At 42.6% G+C, this 20,000-nt stretch overlaps 2 protein-coding genes across 14 annotated transcripts in view; one reads left to right on the forward strand and one right to left on the reverse strand.

Annotated features, from left to right (window-relative positions):
- si:ch1073-416j23.1 (rac GTPase-activating protein 1) overlaps positions 1-3,199 on the forward strand; it is a 20,119-nt gene extending 16,920 nt beyond the window's left edge. For 3 of the 4 annotated variants that reach the window (XM_044177972.1, XM_044177973.1, XM_044177971.1), the window contains exons 14-17: positions 412-544; positions 767-887; positions 1,320-1,431; positions 2,647-3,199. In XM_044177972.1, coding sequence (XP_044033907.1) covers positions 412-544; positions 767-887; positions 1,320-1,431; positions 2,647-2,692 — 412 coding nt within the window. In that variant the 3' untranslated portion in view covers positions 2,693-3,199. Of the gene's footprint in view, positions 1-411; positions 643-766; positions 888-1,319; positions 1,432-2,646 lie in introns of those variants that run through there. The other variant, XR_006375898.1, reaches the window with a different exon arrangement.
- The window catches only part of LOC122867321 (protein phosphatase 1 regulatory subunit 3C-B-like), a 37,809-nt gene continuing 18,538 nt past the window's right edge, over positions 730-20,000 (reverse strand). The window contains exons 1-12 of one of the 10 annotated variants that reach the window (XR_006375900.1): positions 19,749-19,886; positions 18,766-18,883; positions 17,032-17,098; positions 14,696-14,770; positions 11,192-11,326; positions 10,714-10,821; positions 10,006-10,104; positions 9,407-9,505; positions 8,998-9,096; positions 8,361-8,459; positions 5,050-5,206; positions 4,794-4,918 (exon numbers count right to left, since the gene is read on the reverse strand). Coding sequence is in view for 8 of the 10 variants with exons in the window: in XM_044177980.1 (XP_044033915.1) it covers positions 5,123-5,206; positions 8,361-8,459; positions 8,998-9,096; positions 9,407-9,505; positions 10,006-10,104; positions 10,714-10,821; positions 11,192-11,326; positions 14,696-14,770; positions 17,032-17,098; positions 18,766-18,883; positions 19,749-19,755 (990 nt within the window). In the remaining 2 variants the exon portion in view is untranslated. Of the gene's footprint in view, positions 865-4,793; positions 5,207-8,360; positions 8,460-8,997; positions 9,097-9,406; positions 9,506-10,005; positions 10,105-10,713; positions 10,822-11,191; positions 11,327-14,695; positions 14,771-17,031; positions 17,099-17,375; positions 17,742-18,138; positions 18,294-18,765; positions 18,884-19,748; positions 19,894-20,000 lie in introns of those variants that run through there. The other 9 variants (XR_006375901.1, XM_044177982.1, XM_044177981.1 and 6 more) reach the window with 9 other exon arrangements.

Below are 20,000 nucleotides of genomic sequence, written 5' to 3' on the forward strand. Positions count from 1 at the left end.
CATTTCCTGTCTTTCTTCAGCTGTTCCTATCAAATAAAGGCAAAAAGCCCAAAAAACAAGTCTTAAAAGTCGTCACTCATGTTGCAACAGCTCATCTCTCCACCAGCATGCACTCTTCTTAACTGACGTATAACTCTGCTGTGGTAAAGCTAACACACATTAATACATAACAATAACATAACATCTTACATTCAAAACATGAAATGTTGACAAGATGCCAGAGCCGGAATATAAAACGACAGCCACCTCTTCTACATAGGAGCTCGACAGACAGACGGACGGACGGACAGAGCATCTCGGTGGTCGTTTTGATTCTATAAGTGGAGGAAACGTGAAATGGTTCACGTATCAAATACCTCATGATAGTAGGTGGCAGTTGAATTACATGCTGTATGTTTCTTCATTTATTAGGGTGATGAAGAGCCCTAAGTGTCAGATGGACCAGAATAATTTGGCCCGGGTGTTTGGACCAACTGTAGTGGGACACGGGATGCCTGAGCCGTCTCCGACAACCATCATGAGAGACACTAACACTCAGCCAAAGGTTCGCTCCTTTCTAAATGTCTTGTTCAACAGTATGCGGATATGAGCACAATAACTGGATATTATCTTTGTGAGGACTTCTTTACGTCAGATAAACATGTAAGTAACAGTTTCTCACCTGAACAAACGTGCTGAATCATTTCAACCCGGATCAGTGTTGTGTGGACTACTCATGTCCATCTTTACCCTCAGTGGTTCATTAAGTCTGTTGCTCTTTTCTCAGGTTATTTGCCGCATGTTGTCCCTCCCTGAAGCCTACTGGAGACGTGTACTTGCAGTCCAGCTGGATCAGATCTCGCCCTCGTCCTCCACCACGACGACCTACAGCCAGGATGACAGACATGGTGGGTTTACAGACGTGTTGTTAGCGCCGGTCGTCTCACTGCTCTAATTGGCTCCAGTTGGGCTCTCTCATGTATTAACATTCAAGTCGCAGCACTCAGCATCAGTTTCTCTGAAACATAAATACCCAGTGATGTTTAGTGAAACCCAGCAGGTGGTTTAACATCACTTCCTGTTCTGAAGGTTTTCCAGAATCCTCAAAGGCTCGTTCAACATCTGGATCAATAAAGTCTGCTGCGACACAAACAAGAGTTTTAACATGTTGGGACAAGTTTTTTTATTTCTTGTGTGTGTTTCCGCTGGTGGTTCTCGGGACAGGAAAGTCCTTTTCTCCGAATGACAGCTGTGGATTTCCGTAGTTTTTTACTGGGTGGGACCATTAAACGGTTATGTCACCACCTGTTTTCATTCCTGATGTGTTTGTATGTTTGCAGGTCGGTTGTTTAAGCCGCTGACTTCTCCAGAGTTGAACAGCTACTATAAAACTCCCAGCAGAGGATCTCTGAGAGGCAGGATCAAGAACCTGAGCAATGCTCTCACCAGCACGTAAGACCACAACAGACCATGTCCAACCTTCAGTCCACTACCAACAACTCCTGTTACATTTATTAAGACAGTCCAGTGAGCCGCAGATGATCTGAGGTCACTCATCAACAGTTTACCTGACTGTTGGACCAGCAGCCAGTATAAACGGCTTCTCCTGGTCTGAGTCCTGCTGTCAGCTGACTGGAGCCGAAATCATTAGTCAATTAATCGATCGGTTGATCGACAGAAAAATTATTGGCAGCCCTGTATAATTGATTATTTTCAAAAAGCCAAACGTTCCCTTATTCCGGTTTCTCCAGTTTGTTTCTGTTTTCTATCTCAGAAACTGAAACGAGACTTGACTTTGGGATTCAGGACTTTTTAAGGAGCATTTTACACTTTCCTCCATTTTATGGATTAAATGATTAAAAAAATTTAAAATAAAAATAAAATCATTAGTAGCAGTATTCAGAACTCCTCCTCCAGCTCTCTGAGATGTTCCCAGGCCCGATGGGATATATAATCCACCAGTGTGTTCTGGTCTGACCCGGGTTCTCCTCCTCCACAGGGAGTCCAGGAGGATCCCGATCGGATGCTAATTCTCCTCTGGGCTCCTCACCTTGTCCTGTAGTCAGTTTGATGCTCAGAAACATCCGTGTTGTATTTAGAATCGGCAGCAGGATGAACCCTGCGCTCTCTGCTGACATCCACCTTCAGTACAGAGCAGGTTGTAGCTTGAAACCGAGCAAATGGTTAAATGTCACCATTAATACAGTAAGTTTTACTAATTAGTCATAAAAGGTGTTCTGATCTGATGTTTCTCTTCATTGATCTTCCCTCTGCTGCTGAAGACGTGAATCTTTCAGTAAATCAGCTCCTGTATCGTTTCCGTGGTTTCCATGGTTACACCACGAGCCGCAGCAGCCAGTTGAAAAAGTTGAACATCATAAACTGACGAGCTAAGAGCTGCAAGCGTTCACGAGAGCGTTCAGATGCCTGAAAGACTCTAAAGTTTATCTCCAGTCCATAAACAGGCTCCTGTTTCACTGATGCTTCGGTGTTAAAAAGGTTGTGGAGCCTCCTGAAGGGCCCGGCCCCTGTGCCTGATGGGTAATTCAGCCCTGATGAATGTCAGTTCTTGGTGGTGGACTCAGTGCCTGGACTTTGTATTTAACATCTCTTCTCTCCTGTGTGTGTGTGTGTGTGTGTGTGTGTGTGTGTGTGTTGTCTCTTCAGTGGTCGAGCCGAACCGGGGAGAAGGTTCTTCACGTCACCCAGCTGATCCAAATACACACTAATCAACACTTCGCCTCTTTATACCAACAGGAAATGATGTAATATGTGAAACTGTGACTGTAAGAAAATAAACATCCATTTGTTTTTCTAAAGGTTTAACACTTTGCAGCTGTAAGCAGCTCTTCCATTTCTTCTGTGCATTGCATTGTGGGAGAATAGTGTCGACCAGCATCGCACTCCAAAGTTATTTCATTAGACGTCGGGTAGCTTTCCGTTTTACTGAAGAATAGAAATGGAACTGATCTTTGTTGTTGAAGTTTTCTGTTTGTGTATAAATATTATGGGATTGCTTTAAACTCCTGTCAGTCAGTACATTAAATCAAAGTTACCTGTCGCTAATCCACACAGACCGGCCGGCTCTGTAATGTATCTACAATAGAAGATGTTTAGGCTTTAAACTGGACTCACTTGGTGTTTCTGGGTTTGATCTGTGAAAAATAAAAGCACCTACATGTTCTGTTTGGAAAAACTTGAAATAAAATATTTGACTACAGATGATTGTTTTGATTTCCTGACAGGAAGTGAATCCTGAAGGATGTTTAGCTGTAAAACATTTTGTTACAGAGTGAGACATCACAACAATTACCCATCGTCAGTAAACGTTCTGCTCTCCAGAGGACGACCCTTCCTCTAGCGCCACCATCAGGACCGTTCTCAATGCTGAATGCACATTTATTCCTGTTCTGAACAAACACAAAATATTGTCTTGACGTGAGGGGGGCACTACGAAACTGGCTCACCAAACCCTGAAGCCCCAATCAGAGAGAACCGGTATCAGCTGAGTTTGTGAACCCGGGCTTTCGGCTTTCGGCTCTGTGTGCGTTCCCATAAAAGAGGCCGTCTGAGCGTCATTTGACGCTTCTTCCGCACAACATGATTTCTAACATGGCCGCTGCACATTCAGAGCTCTGAAACTTTAAACTTGATACTCAAGAAGTGCACTGAGGTCTGACACTGTCCCATACTGAAGACGTGCAAATCTCTTTAGTTTTTGGCCAAATCCAAGTGAAATTAATTTCATTGATTTAATATTGTCTGTGATAAATACCAATAATCTAATCAATGTTCTATCAGCTGCATTACTGGCAGTGTAAAATGGACCTGCAGCTGATCAGGACCAAACATAAAAACATCATCCGAACAGGTCTAGACCGCCAGCTTCCATCTCGGCGGTGTATTGCTGAGGACCCAGGGGAGAACCCGCGACATGTTTAATATAAACAAGGGAACAACGAACCACTCAGCTCGGTGTCTGAACGTGGAGGGGCGGGGCTTAGGGCTCTGCTTCATGCACACAGCCGCAGATCAGGGGCCTCATTTACAACACAGAAAGTGATGGAGCGCCGCCTCCTGCCAGACGGGAGAGTCCAGTTTGTGTCCAGGGTAGGAGGGGTCAGCCACAGTCGTCAGGGTCCTTTCTTGATTTTCAATTCAAAACAGACACATGAAAAACAAAATCTGACTGTTTTTTGAATTAGATTTTTTCATTTTTTGATTCTGACAACAGAACAGGAAAAACAGCTCTGTTTTTCAGTTTTTTCAGTTTTGGTGAAAATACGGCCAGACACTGACCCATAGCTCCTCCGGCAAGCCTCCTCGCTACGTGAGATTTTAGGGAATTGAGACGTCCTTCAACATGGGGGGGGGGGTCGATTTCCAGGTCACAGGCAGGAGGACGGAGGAGCAAGGAGACGAGGAGGCACAAAATAGAGAAATGAGAAGAGGCTATAGAGAATATAGAACAGCCTCCCTGTGTGAGCTCCTGATTGGCTACTCAGCCAATCACTCATGAATCCTGTTGTTTTAGTGGTTCTTTTTACACCCATTGACTTGTATTAGTTGGAGGCGGGATCCCAATCTACTGTAATCTTTGAGAAAATCTGTTGATTCAACAAACCTGAAATAAATGTTGACTGCAGTTCCTCAGCTGCGTCTGTCTCTTTTAACCTGACAGATATTTAAAACCCTCTTGAAGTTTTTCATGTCTGTGGAACACGAAGCCGGGAGTTTTCTACTCTTTACACTTTACTGCTGTCTGCTGGTCACATTGAGGACATTTACAGTCAACAAGAAAGAAGACTGAAATCTTCACACCAAAAAGTTTATTTGTCTTAATTGTGCATATTTTTAATGGCGTTTTGAATGAAATAAAACATGCAGGCGGGAAAACAGCTCAGTCAGCTGATCAGGACTCCTTTTGTTTTAATAACGCCTGTTTGACAAAAGCAGAGAGAGAATATAGTTTTCATCACTCAAATAAAAACAAAGAAGAAGCTGCTGAAATGTTGGAGGATAAAAATACTAAATACTAAAAAGTGTCAACCCTGAAATTTCTTCATTTACTTCTCTAAGGAACCAATCAGAAGCCTCGAAGTGGTGAGCAGTGATTCGTTAATCTGTAACGCTGTCAGTGACATCACTTCCTGTCGTTCTGCTCGATAAGGAGAGCCTTTGTTTCATTCTGCCACTCCAACACCCCGTCCAGAGGACAACGTCCATCCTGACAGACAGGCAGGCAGGAGAGAGAGACGGGAGAGAGAGAGAATGAAAGATGAGTTAGAAAACAATAAAAAACTAAAATCTGGCAAAGCACGTGACGGCCTCAGGACAGAGATGCTGAAACACAGCAGCCCTGAGCTGAGACAGGCCCTTCTTCACTTGTTCCATCTGGTTCTTCAGTCAGGTCGCTTTCCTGAGATCTGGAGCCGGGGCTTATTTCCCCAACACATAAGAGCGGAGATAAACTGGACCCTAACAGCCACGAGGCATCTGCGTGAGCAGTGATCTGGGGAAGGGTTTTTGCAGCATTATCAAAGACACAAAGTCCTGAGTAAAGGGCAAACTGTCTTTCTACCAAATCACTGCGCTACTGACCACGTTTACACTCTACACATTGTAATTAACCATCACATACACCAAAAATACAAAGGTAACATTTTTGCATGTTTTATTGACTTTAAAAAGGCTTTTGATTCTATTTGGCAAGAGGGATTAGAACATTCTCCAAATCGTATCGGGGGTAAACTTTATGACATAATTAAGTCAGTGTATGCCAGTAATAACTGGAGTAAAAACTGGTAACAGAACTACAGATCTCTTCACTGAAGGGAGAGGCGTCTTTCAGGGCAGCAGCTTGTCTCCAACTCCATTAACATACAACAGTGTAATCCAACCAATCGCCCTTTATGGTAGTGAAGTTTGGGGTCCACTCAGTCATCAGGACGACGCTAGATGGGACACGCTCCCCTAGAGGCCCTGCATGCAGAATTCTGTAGGTCCATATTAAACATCCAAAGAAAAACACCAACCAATGCATTAGGCCGTTACACATTGATTATTAACATTAAAAAAGAACACTTCAGTTTTGGTTACATCACAAATTAAGCCCCAAAGACATTGATATTTCAGGCGCTACAAACCAAACAACTGGACCCCCAAAAGAGTTCCTTCTGTCAGCAATACTGTTGAGTATTTTCAGACCAGCACTGCTTTCCAACCATTAATCAGAGTAAACAAAATTATCAAATTACCAAAAGATGCCTATCTGGAACATTGGACGAATCAAACCAAAACTCAAAACAAACTTAATTGTTATCTGGCTCTAAACCATGAATATAAACTGGCAGAGTATCTCTTTACTGACAGAGATCCAAAACAGAGACAGATCCTGACCAAAGACAGACTCAGTGACCACAGACAGATCCTGACCAAATACAGACTCAGTGACCACAGACAGATCCTGACTAAATACAGACTCAGTGACCACAGACAGATCCTGACCAAATACAGATTCTGTGACCACAGACAGATCCTGACCAAATACAGACTCAGTGACCACAGACAGATCCTGACCAAATACAGACTCAGTGACCACAGACAGATCCTGACCAAATACAGACTCAGTGACCACAGACAGATCCCGACTAAATACAGACTCAGTGACCACAGACAGATCCCGACCAAATACAGGCTCAGTGACCACAGACAGATCCTGACCAAATACAGACTCAGTGACCACAGACAGATCCTGACCAAATACAGGCTCAGTGACCACAGACAGATCCTGACCAAAGACAGACTCAGTGACCACAGACAGATCCTGACCAAATACAGACTCAGTGACCACAGACAGATCCTGACTAAATACAGACTCAGTGACCACAGACAGATCCTGACCAAATACAGATTCTGTGACCACAGACAGATCCTGACCAAATACAGATTCTGTGACCACAGACAGATCCTGACCAAATACAGATTCTGTGACCACAGACAGATCCCGACCAAATACAGATTCAGTGACCACAGACAGATCCCGACTAAATACAGATTCAGTGACCACAGACAGATCCCGACTAAATACAGACTCAGTGACCACAGACAGATCCCGACTAAATACAGACTCAGTGACCACAGACAGATCCCGACTAAATACAGACTCAGTGACCACAGACAGATCCCGACCAAATACAGACTCTGTGACCACAGACAGATCCCGACCAAATACAGATTCTGTGACCACAGACAGATCCTGACCAAATACAGATTCTGTGACCACAGACAGATCCCGACTAAATACAGACTCAGTGACCACAGACAGATCCCGACTAAATACAGACTCAGTGACCACAGACAGATCCCGACTAAATACAGACTCAGTGACCACAGACAGATCCCGACTAAATACAGACTCAGTGACCACAGTCTCGCCACGGAGAAAGGACGAAACAAGAAGTCCTGGCTACCAACAGTTTGTGGTCACTCACTGCACAACAGCTGAGGTAGAGACAGAGATGCACTTCCTCTTAATGTGACAAATATAATAATATCAGAGTGGAATACTTGTGACTGCATATCACAAACCGAGGGACACATAGTTAACACAACATCACTGAATGTGACAAATAATTATCTTGACATAGCCAATCACACACATACACACAAAGTTACATATATTGTGTTATTGCTAATATGTGTATTTGTTTTTATTTTTTTTTACTGATTTGTGTATTGTCCATACATCTAATCTAATATTTGATAAATTTGTACTTGGATGCTTTGGCAAAATTGTTTTTCAAAACTTTAATGCCAATAAAGCCATTGAATTTAATTGGATTGAGAGAGAGGGAGAGACGGCAGGAGAGAGAGTGAATTCTGCTGTCATCATCATTATAAAATCACTTTGATTTGTGGATTTTTCTCCACAGACGTGGGAGTAAACTGTGCACAAATAACTCAGACTGAAGGTCTGATAACAGATATGTGACAGAAGCTGAAGATCAGGTGATAAAGACTTCTTTAGGTTCTCTGTGGAGTTTCATTGTGGAGAAATTTGATGAATGGGTCCAACTTTTTATTTCATTTCACATGTAGCTGTGTGAGAGTGAATGCACCCAAACAAGGAACACAGACTTCATAATTAATATCTCATTACAAAACAGGTAAGATGTTATCAACATCTCATCTTTACAATATCAAAATAACTACCCACCCTCCCCTCATACCCCACAGCTATACCCACTGGCTGCAGACACGCTGACCTGCAGATTCATTTTCTATGAACTTAGCACAAAACAGCTCATACACAGTAAGACTGGAGCTTTCAGGGCCCCTGGAGGCCCCTGGAGACCCCAGAGGTCAGGAGTCAGTGTTACCTGGTTGGTGACGTGTGTGTCGGCTCCGTGCAGCAGCAACAGCTGGATGGTTTTAAATCTGTTGAGTCGAACAGCATCGTGAAGAGGAGTGTCTCCCTCCTGAAACACAACACAGCACACACACAGGTCAACTCTACACTTCATTTCAAAGCAAATAAAACAGAGGAAACAAAGTTAATAATGTAAAATATATATAAAACACGATAAGTTCAAAGTGTGATTAAGTTTATTTTTGGTGAATTACTGAAAAAATAAATAAACAACCAGAAGAAGGCGAGGTGAAGTATTACAGCAATGGTACCTGGTATGGCAACACTCTGACACCAATATATTGATTATTAATCTTATTGATTATTAATGAAACACCATCCTGTGGTCTGGCTGAACATGTGGGTTCTTTATTCACATTGTTTGGTTCTAGTAAGAATTCAAGCCGCTGCTTTACAAACCAGCTGTAGTTTTTAAAGAGTGAAATGAAAAGTGAGGAGAGAAGAGTTGAGTGCAGACCTCAGATCTGTGTTTTAGGTTCAGCTTCATTTGGGTTCATGTTTGCAGTTTCTCTGCATTCATATTTGTCTTTGTTTAGTTTATATATATATATATATATGTGTGTGTGTGTGTGTGTGTTGAAACTCACCCTGTCCTGTGTGTTGAGTTCAGCTCCACAGTGAATCAGGTGTTCAACACAGTCATGGTGTCCGGTCCTCACAGAGACATGAAGAGGAGTGCTGTCCAGCTAACACACACACACACACACACACACACACACACACACACACACACACAGTATATCATTTAAATTGTCCACATGCGGGTTCCTAATGTATTAATATATATTTGTAATATATCTGCAACATATTTCCAATACACAAGTTAGTTATTAACATTTTTAGACGTGTGATTTATTCTGAAACAAAACATATTTTGCAATGTGACATTTCAGCAGGTATTAAAAAATCTGTTAGTATAGTATAAATAATCCTATTACATCATTACAGTTATAGTATTTGCAGTAATAGTAGTGGTAGTGATGTCAGTAGTATTACCTTGTCTGTTGCAGTAATGTCTGCTCCGTGGTTCAAAAGCAGTTGAAGCACAGACAGATTTCCTCCTCGGCAGGCCGAGTGGACACAAGTGGACCACAGCTGGACAGAACCAGAACATTAGAACCAAATGGTACATGGCTACATTTATATAGCGCTTTAATCCAAAGCCACGCAGGGTTCTGGCCAACCATCGGGAGCAGTTTGGAGTTCAGTGTCTTGCCCAAGGATTACTTCGACATGTGGACAGGAGGAGCCGGGGATCGAAATCTGTTATCAGTGGACGACCCCCTCTAAACCCGGAGCCACAGCCGCCCCTAAAAACTGGTTCTAACACTGGATTAAAACCACTTCTAACCATACTGTATGTAAAGATGGACGACATGTCAGTGCCCCAAAAGTAAAGCCCAAACATCTTTATTTTGGCTTCATTTAGTCCAGCGGAAGGAAGTGGAGACGCGTCGGCCATCTTTATATACAGTCTATAGTTGTGACACTGGATTAAAACTGGTTCTAACACTGGTACTAATACTGGATTAAAACCGGTACACAGTGCATACACAGACATTTGTGCCTTTAAACACAGATATTATAAACGGTACCTTGTCTCTGCTGTGGACGTTCGCTCCGGCCTCCATCAGTTTACAGACGACCTCCGTGTGACCCTGTGAGCACGCTCTGTGCAGACCCGTCCGCTCAAACTGAACACACACACAGAAAGACATCAGTTTATACAGATATCTGCTGTATCTGAACCATCTACATGAAGAAATACTATTTTTTCTTCTTTCTTCTGTCCAGGTAACCAGCTGTCTGCCATCTTTGTCTGGAGGAAACAGAGTCACAGCTTGTGGCAGCTTCACGGTGGTGCAAGCGAGTCAACCACTCCACCGTTGCAGGATTACAGACAGCACCCCAGCACGTTCATCATGGTCAGCGACGTGACGTGTAACACGAGAGAGAATAAGACCCCTGACCTGCCGTATGCCACTGCTAAGGAGGCCTGCAGCTCCACTGACTTCATCCCAAGCAGCGTGAAAGACAAACACACAGTCGGACATGTTGGATTTTCTCAGACTTTGTGTCAAAATCAGAAGTCACACGTAGAAAATGGAGGCTGATCTCATTCCTCCCTCCACAGAGCTGTGAGCTGTGATAATACCTGTCCATTCATAACTCGTAAACATCAGACAGAACATCATAAATAATCTGCGGCTGATTAGATGTCTCTACTCTTCTCCTAATGTGTGCCTTTACTGCCGTCTAGCAACCTCACAGCCAATAGAAGCAGTCAAGTGTCAATGACTCACAGCGTCGCAGGCGTTGACGTCTCCACCTGTCGACAGGTATCTGTCAATCACCATGAGCTGCTTCTGATCACAGGCCTTAAAGAAATCCTCCTCGTCCACATAATAAGGCTGAAAGACACAGTCACTGATCATAAAGAGCTGCTCTTCAGTATCATGAAAATATCACATTTGTTTTGCTTTCGTTATAAAACTGTAAGTTCTGTGGAGTCCAGCTTTGTGTGGAAGTTTTCATATATTAAATGTGTTCATCTCTGAGATGTGTGAGTGCTAAAGACGACTGTAATCACTCAGTATGATTGTCCTTTAACTGCTGCTTTTATTTTATTAATTTATTTAGTTTCTTGTGTTGTTCATTGTTTTTTGTATATTCGATGTTTTTGTCCGTTTGTCTTTTTGCAGGTGAAGTTGAAGACTGTTGCTGTCAGTGACGCTTGTAAATTTGTGATCACCTGGTTACCTGTACAGGTGGGTGTCTTACCACTGTCTGGACAGCAGGGGGAGCAGCAGCAGGTTTCGTGACGGCAGCTTTCTGCTCTCTCTTGGTCTTCCTCAGCAGCAGAAGGTTCTGGAGGTCAGCAGGAGTCTCCAGGAGGAGACGACCCGATTTGTCCCTCTGACCCGGGACAGACAGACAGATGAAGTTATACAGTAGCTCATTAAAGGTCCGGTGTGGAGGATTTAGTGACATCTAGCAGTGAAATTGCAGTTTGCAAACATTTGAAAACCGAAAGGCCCTCTCTAGAGCCGGTGTTTGGTTTGTCCGTTCTGGGCTACTGTAGAAACATGGCGGTGCAACATGGCGGCCTCCGTGGAAGGGGACCCGCTAGGGCTGTAGTCAACCAAAGAAATGCTTAGTCGACCAAAGTCCTGTCCTGCGCAACGATCAGTCGACTAAAAAAAAAAGACGCAATGTCTTTTTTGATTGAACATTTATTAAACAATTATAATAGAGCATTTATAAAACAACAACGAAAAACATCAATAATACATACAACTATGATAATAATACAATTCTTTGAAAATTAAGTTATTTTTTAAACTGCAAAGTGAGGAGTTCTGTCCTAGGTCTATAGTGACCGTCACAGTCGTGCACCTGACCACACCACACGCTACAAAAAATATAACTGCTAAAACTGCCAAATAATGAAAAATCCTAACAAAAGCTCTCGATCATACAGGCTGTATATTCTTCTTTACTTTCAAAGCTATGGGTTAACTTTTGTCCAACCGATCTAGGCGTTTTAAAACAAACACAAACCCAAAATAGCCTAAAAAAACACTAATAATAATAGGCTGTATAGTAGGAAGGCCTATAGATTTATTTTCGTTTTGTTACATTATATAGGCTATTTTCAAACGCGTCAAGTGTACAAATAAATTGAGTCAAAATCTATTGAGTCAGCATAATAAAGCCGTTAGGGCTACTTACAGATCTGCAGGCCTAGTCCACCTTTTTTATGTTGTGGGCCAAAAACACTAACATGTCCACATTCTTGGGTAAAAGACAGCTCCTCGACTTGTTAACAATAAATCCTGCTTTGGAAAATATGCTCTGCAGGAGTGGAGGTTGCAGGGATGCAGAGCAGGCGTTTGGCTGCCCGAGCAAGTCGTGGATATCTCTCCTCATTATTTTTCCAGCAGTGTCCACTTTACTTCTGTCCTGAAGATAATCTTTCATTTCCTCACAAGAGGATCTTTGTGCGCTTGGCTCATCAGGATCATCCTCTGCACCATGTCCACAAAGAAGCATCGCTATCTCCTTCTCTTTTGCCGTTTTCTGTTTTTTTGCCAACGGGTCCTCATCATCCCCTGTCTGCTCTGCGCTGTCTCCCGAGAGGCTTAGCCTTTGTGCTAGTTTTCCGACTTCAGAATAGGCCTCATCCCGTTTCTCATCATTAAGAAAAGGTAGCTGTTTGAAGCGCGGGTCCAGTTCTGCAGTTAAAATGTACAGGCTGCTTGTCATCACAACTCGGTCTTTGAATTTCCATCGATCTATTTCCTGCACAAGCTTAAGTTTCAACTTCTTCTTTGTTGGACTATCGTTATCTGACATTTTTTTAGATTCTCAAGCATTGGGAAGGCCGCTGACGGATGTGTTAGCCTCCTCCGACAACAGCTCGGTCAGTGTAATAAAGGGCTTAAGAACGTCTGTGATGTCTTCAGCCATATTCCACTGCTCTGTTGTCATGTGCAAAGCTGTCTGACACATTTATATCTCGCTAACCGCTTTTAGGTGATTGGTCATATTGGTCGTTGAGCTATGGTAAGTTAGCTTTAGGCCGCATAGCTTGCACTCCACAGTCTTGTCGTCTTTTTTTGTAAAATGCAGCCAAACAAAAGATTTAGATTTCTTGGACATTTTTTCGACTAAAGCCCAAAACAAGTAGCGTTCTAACTGAATGAATACAGCAAAACTACCTATATTCCTTACTGAGCGCGAAGCAGCAGTGCAGCCAGCCACAGGTGCGGCTCCCGAGTGCTCACGTGGTGCGCTAAACTGTGGCGCCGTTACAAAATAGCCTAAATTAAAGCATTTAAAGTTTGGTATAAAACATAGGCTAATTATATTTAGAATACAGTAATATATAACTGCTAATAAAGGAATAAATATCAAGGAGTAAATCAATGAAAATTTCTTTATTGGTAAAAAAAAAAAAATAATTTTTGCAACTGGTCGACCAATGAGAATGTCAGTCGACCAAAACGGCATCGACCGATTAGTCGACTAAACGACTAAAGTTGACAGCCCTAGACATTAGCATTTCAAAAAGTTAGCATTAAACAAATAATGTTAGCACATATGAAAAGCGTACTGTTTGCCGGCTGCACAAGTTAACGTGAAAATCCTGCAGTTTATTAAAAAATACCAGACACTCGATATCTGCCTGTTACATTAGTGCAGAAACTCATATTAGATGACTGCAGTGGAAACAAGGCATAACAAACTGTTATTGATCAGCCACACAGGATCATTTAAAGAGACTCTGATCACATGTTCAATGTTTGTTTAACAATTAAAAGGTGATGTTTTCCATCCTGCAGCTCCATCAGCTGTTACACGATGAAACTCTAAACACACAGCAAACTGATCACAAAAGTATTGATTACAGAGTCTGAACTAACTGATCATCTTAAAGAACTGAGGACAACAAACCAGTTTTACTGCAGCTGGTTTCAGCAGAAGCTAAACTGGTTGACTGAATCTGTCCACTGAATGGACTGAGAGTACAAATATCTTGGTATCTGGCTGGATCAAAAAGTTCCGTTATATTTCACATTGATAAGCTCAGTTCAGTAGGAAGCGGATAACTGAGGCCGTCTTCTCGTCTGTCTCGGACTGTGGTGATGTTGTCTATGGACACGCCTCTGCCTCCACCTAGTTTCAGTTTAGCACTCCGCCCTGAGATTTATTACCGGTGACAGTTATTCTGCTCATCATTGCATCCGGTCTGAAAAGGTTGGGTCTCTAACAGGAAGACGGGACAGACACTGGCTTCTATAATTTATAAAGCCCTTAAAGGCAACTTGCCACATTATATCAGCTCCTTATTAAACTGGTCCCACAGTCACCATCGGACTCCATCTAGTGGCTGGCTGAAGCTCGATGTCCCACCTGCAAACCCTAAATTTGGAAAAACTGCTTTTGGTTTTTGTACTGAACACACCTGGAACATTTTACAACACACACTAAAACTCCTTTGTACCTGTAGGTTAATTTAAAACCATGATTACAAACTGCTCCGCACTTGAACGTAACTTTTAGTTTTTAACTGTTCTGTCTGTTTGTTTTCTCGTTAGTTATTTTTTGTGTATTTATTCTGTTTGTACTCTCGACATCATTAAAACGGGGGCGTGCCCTCAATGATTCCTGGAGATTTAAATAAAGGTTGAATGAATGAATGAATCTGCTGCTGGACTCTGGTTCAGGTGAACACCTGCAGGGTGCTAATCAGCCAATAAATGATGTTTGTTTTCCTCTGACCTTGAGGCTGATTGGACAGTCAGAGTCCTGCTTCTCCTGAGAGACAGACGACTCGTAGCCTCCGTCCTCCACCTGCTGAAGACACACAGGGACAAATGTGGTCACATGTTAGTCTTTATATATGATTAGATTATATTAGAAACTAATTCTCTTTTTAAAACTCTCCCGTCTTGTTGACGTCCTGTGGATTCACAGAAACGTTCCCTTTGATGTCTTTACGTTAATGTGACTCATTCAGTTCAGACCAGCCGTGTTGAGTCTTACAGAAAGCAGAAGCAGAAATACTCTATTGATCCCCGAGGGGAAACTCTTTCGTTACAGCTGCTCACGTCACGTCGATGCACACAGGGATAGAAGTACTAATAGAATAGAAATAGAAATAATAAGATATACGTCTGCAAGAGACAATTATTTCTAGTAAGAAATAAGAGATGTGCAAATCAAAATATAATACACCATAATACAGTACAATACGTCGGTCGGGGCTGAAGAAAGAAGCGAGCTCAGCGGCCCGCTGCTCGTCCCTGCTGCAGGCTACATTAGCCGCTACTAGCATAACACACCACCATCTCACACACAGCGGTCAGAGGAAGAGTTTTGTTTTAAGTTACCCATTCAGTTTTCACTGCTGAGTGGTACTTTAAACATACTGCTGATGTATTTCATGTTATTTAAGTTGTTTACTTGCCTCGTAATTTGTCATTTCACTGAGTATTTTGTGTTTTTATGAGGTGAAAAATACTTCAAAAGGTACCAGTCCAGTATGAAGTATTTGTATGAATACATATTTTATGTGTGTATTTATATCATAAGTTAGGGAAACTTTTCTGTTCAGTTTTATTTATTTTATTTTCAAGAATTTAAACCCTCTCTGGTCATGACATAAATGAGATATGTACAGTGCAGATGATGAAATATAGAAACAATAAACTGTAAAAAATGAACGAAGGATTTCTCAGCGAGACTGAGCATGCTCCGTTTGTCCACAGAGACGACCATCGTGAATACAGATGTGGAATAAAGCTGACGGGAGACGTCACATCTGTATGAAAGTATGGACACGTCTTCAGATCACACAGACAGGTTTGAGTCATACAACTTTATTTAAAGGGTTAAAGAGGAAACTCCAATAACCAGAACAGAAATAAATAAACTAGAGATCAGCAGCAGCGCAGCTGACCTCTGACCTCCTGTCTGCCTCTCTTATAAAACTTTATTACAGCTTAAAGAGGACCAGCAGCCTCAGTTTACAGCTCAGTGTGTGTGTGTGTGTGTGTGTTGGACATGACCTTCTCTGGTGTCATTTTATTGGCCAATCACTTCCCAAAAGGGAGGGGTCAGAGGTCAGCGGTGGTCACGTGGTCTCTGACAGTGAACAAGAAAGTTTAGTAAACTAAACAGCCGAGACTGATTTCATTTGATTCAGACGCTGAAATCTTTGCACGCGTTTCTCTAACTTGAATAAATAATAAGTTTGTGTAAAAGACTTTTCTCTGGCCGACCACAAGACGACTTCATCTGCTCCAAAACACAACATGCAGTTTTTACTGAACTGTAATTTCACTGTGTGATGATGTAAAATGTGACCTTTCACCAACATGATCATTTCCTGATTTAAATAAAGTGAAGCTGAAGATAAAGAGAAGCCTTTCTCTGAATCTTTTTTCTGTAAGTAACCAGAGAAGAAGAAGTCAGACGGAGGAGGATAAAACGAGAATCTGTAAGAAGAATTTCAGACGAAAGAAAGAAAAGAAAGAAGAATAAGTCTTCAGTGAGACAAACAACATCAACAGACAGACTGTCAGCTGACAGCCGTTACCATGACGGCGACAGGTGGACTGCGGCCAATCGTTAACCTACTGCTGATGTCACTTTATTATCCACCAATCACATGTCAGAAGTCAGAGGTCATGCAGCACACACACACACACACACACACACACACACTTTTTCTTTGAATGTAGAAAAAAGATCAGCGGTTTCATGTTTACTATATATATACATATTTATATATATATATATATATATATATACATATTTATATACACATTTACATATATATATACATATTTATATACACATTTACATATATATATACATATTTATATACACATTTACATATATATACATATTTATATACACATTTACATATATATATATACATATTTATATATATATGTATATACACACACACACACACACATATATTCATATATATATATTTATATATTTCAAATAGTGAAAGACGAGAAGATGAAAACCAAGAACCTGAATGTTAAACAAAACTGTTTTTGATTCTCAGTAAATTCTATAAAAAATAATTATTTTCGTCTTACCATCATCTTCTTCTCCTCTTTATCTTCATCTTCCTCCTCTTCCTCCTCCCGGCTGATCAGCTCAGATCTGACAAAAACAACGAGAGGAGAAAAAAGAAAACCAGAATCTATTAGTTTCCACTTTCTTCACTTCCTGAACAACCGTTTGTTCCATGAGCGGCGTTTTATTTTGAAATGCTGTCCAGGTTCACAGTGTTTCCTGCGTTCAGCTGTGAACGAAGAAGACGACACAATGCTTCGTCTGTGTGTTCGTACAGATTAGGATTATGACTGAATATTTGTATTCTGACATGAATTTCTGAATTTGGAGGAAAACGAAGTTTGAAATGAAACAGATTCATTACAGCGGCGATGTGAAACGCTGATCTTCATCGCTGATCTTCATCGCTGATCTTCATCACTGATCTTCATCGCTGATCTTCATCGCTTCATTCTTGCTTTAATGTTTGAAAACATCAAACATGAAATGTGGTTCCCGTAAATGTAGTTGTGGTGAAATGTTACTAGAAACACTCAATAAATGAAGAAATCATCAGCTGTGCTCAAGGCGCCCACTGGGGTCAGCTTTCACCCACCTCCTCACTGGCTTCTTCCCAAAACTAATAAACCGACTCCGTTCACCACTAAGATCTCCTCATGTTAAAGTAGAAACCAGTAGAGTCCAGAGCCACCCCCCATATTAATGTAGCCTGTTTATCAGTAAGTGGAATAAACTGAACGTCACATAAGTAAAGTAATTACATGTTTGAAATGTTTCACTGATCAAATGAAGGTCAACGGCGTCTCTCCTGTAAATACAGAAAGTGACAGTTCGGTTTCACTGCGAAAGGTTCTCATCGGGGATCGACGGGACTTTAGACCTCTGAGCAAACCCAGACACAGCGTCGTGTCAGTCAGCATTCACACAGCCAGCAGCTTCAACCTGCTGTGTATCAATCACCAGTCAATCACCAGTCAATCACCAGTCAATCACCAGTCAATCACCAATCAATCACCAGTCAATCACCAGTCAATCACCAGTCAATCACCAGTCAATCACCAGTCAATCACCAATCAATCACCAGTCAATCACCAATCAATCACCAACCAGCAGCAGCTACAGCTCACCTCTGCTGCTCCATGTGAAGAAAGAAGTTTCCTGTTTGGTGACGCGACACTTCATCGGTCCTTATATAGACACACACACACACAGAGACACACACACACGCACACACACACACACACACACAGAGACACACACACACACACAGAGACACACACACACACACACACACACACACACACACAGAGACACACACACACACACACACACACACACACACACACACACACACACACACACACACACACACACACAGAGACACACACACACACACACACACACACACAGACACACACACACACACAGACACACACACACACACACACGCAGAGACACACACACACACACACACAGACACACACACACACACACACACACAGACACACGCACACACACACACACACACACAGAGACACACACACACACAGAGACACACACACACACACACGCAGAGACACACACACACACACACGCACGCAGAGACACACACACACACACAGAGACACACACACACACACACACACACACACACACAGAGACACACACACACACACACACACAGAGACACACACACAGACACACACACGCACACACACACACACACACACAGACAGACATGTTTGTGCGTTGACCTTTGACCTCGCTGTTGAACTTGCAGGAGGCGGCTGCCGACCCGTCTGAGCTCAGTAACCAGAGAAGAAGAGGCGGCTGCAGCTTCCTGCTGGCAGTGATGAAGTTCAGCAGCGGCGCCTGCCGGAGAGGAAAGTGACACAGGTGTGAATCCGTGTTGATGTGTTAGCTGCACCGTTTCCCTCAGAGAAACTTACCGTAACCCTAAACGGCCACTTGGACTTCAAAGAAACACGGAAACGTCCGCAGTTTTCAACACGCTCTACTTTTCTGCGGCTCCATCGGCGGTTTTCTGGTTTCTTCCGGCCGACGAAGAACCTCGCGGCTGAGCGACGCTGGCGGTTTCCAGGTTACGTTCCTCAAACTGTGGAGCTGCAGGAACTAAACCGGAAACTAAAGGTCCCGTTTGTTCGCGAAGGTTTTAGACTTGTTGCTTGTGTGTTTGTTACGTTTGTTTGCCTTTTGTGTTTGCGCTCCACAAAACGCCTCTCGGACCACTGAAGTCCGCCTGACTAGATTTTCTGCCATTTTGAATTTTTGAACACAGTTTTGACATCTCCTGCTAAACCGTTGCCACTAAACGTTCGGTGGGTCATCACCGGACGAAGCTTATCGAAAGTTGTATATTTCTGGGAGACGTCAGTGATCCTCCTGAACTTGAGCGGGACCAGGACGCGGGACCAGGACGCGGGACCAGGACGCGGGACCAGGACGCGGCTCAGCCGGTCGCCTCCGGGCTGCCGCAGCTGACAACTTAAGGCAGAGCAGGCCGCGAAGAACCTGGATCGTACAGGTTCAACAGCATCGGTGTGCTAAACCGCTCTTCACCCGACGCCATCGTGATGGAGACGACGCACGATGGACGGACATGAAATCCCATTCAGACCATTTAGGCAGGCAGCAATGTGTCTTTATGTGGAGGTGGACAGTCAGGGGACCAGAGTCCACCTCTTTATGAACTGTACTAACTAGTAACTGTCCTCACCCAACATTAGGCAGACTGTGTGGAACCGTCTATCAGATTCTGGATTCTGTGTCTCAGGTTTAGACGAGTCCCCAGCTGTTCAGGTCCGTCACAGCCGCCTTCGAGCTCACAAGCTCCAGAAAATACTGAAGCAAACATCCACCTGCTGATAATCAACAAAACACAAACTTACTGAAGTATTTTAACTGAGCTGAACTGAATAAAGAAACAGATGATGATAATAATAATAATAATAATAATAATAATAATAAC

This window comes from Siniperca chuatsi, linkage group LG20 (genome assembly GCF_020085105.1).
Source record: "Siniperca chuatsi isolate FFG_IHB_CAS linkage group LG20, ASM2008510v1, whole genome shotgun sequence".
Classification (NCBI taxonomy): Eukaryota; Metazoa; Chordata; class Actinopteri; order Centrarchiformes; family Sinipercidae; genus Siniperca; species Siniperca chuatsi.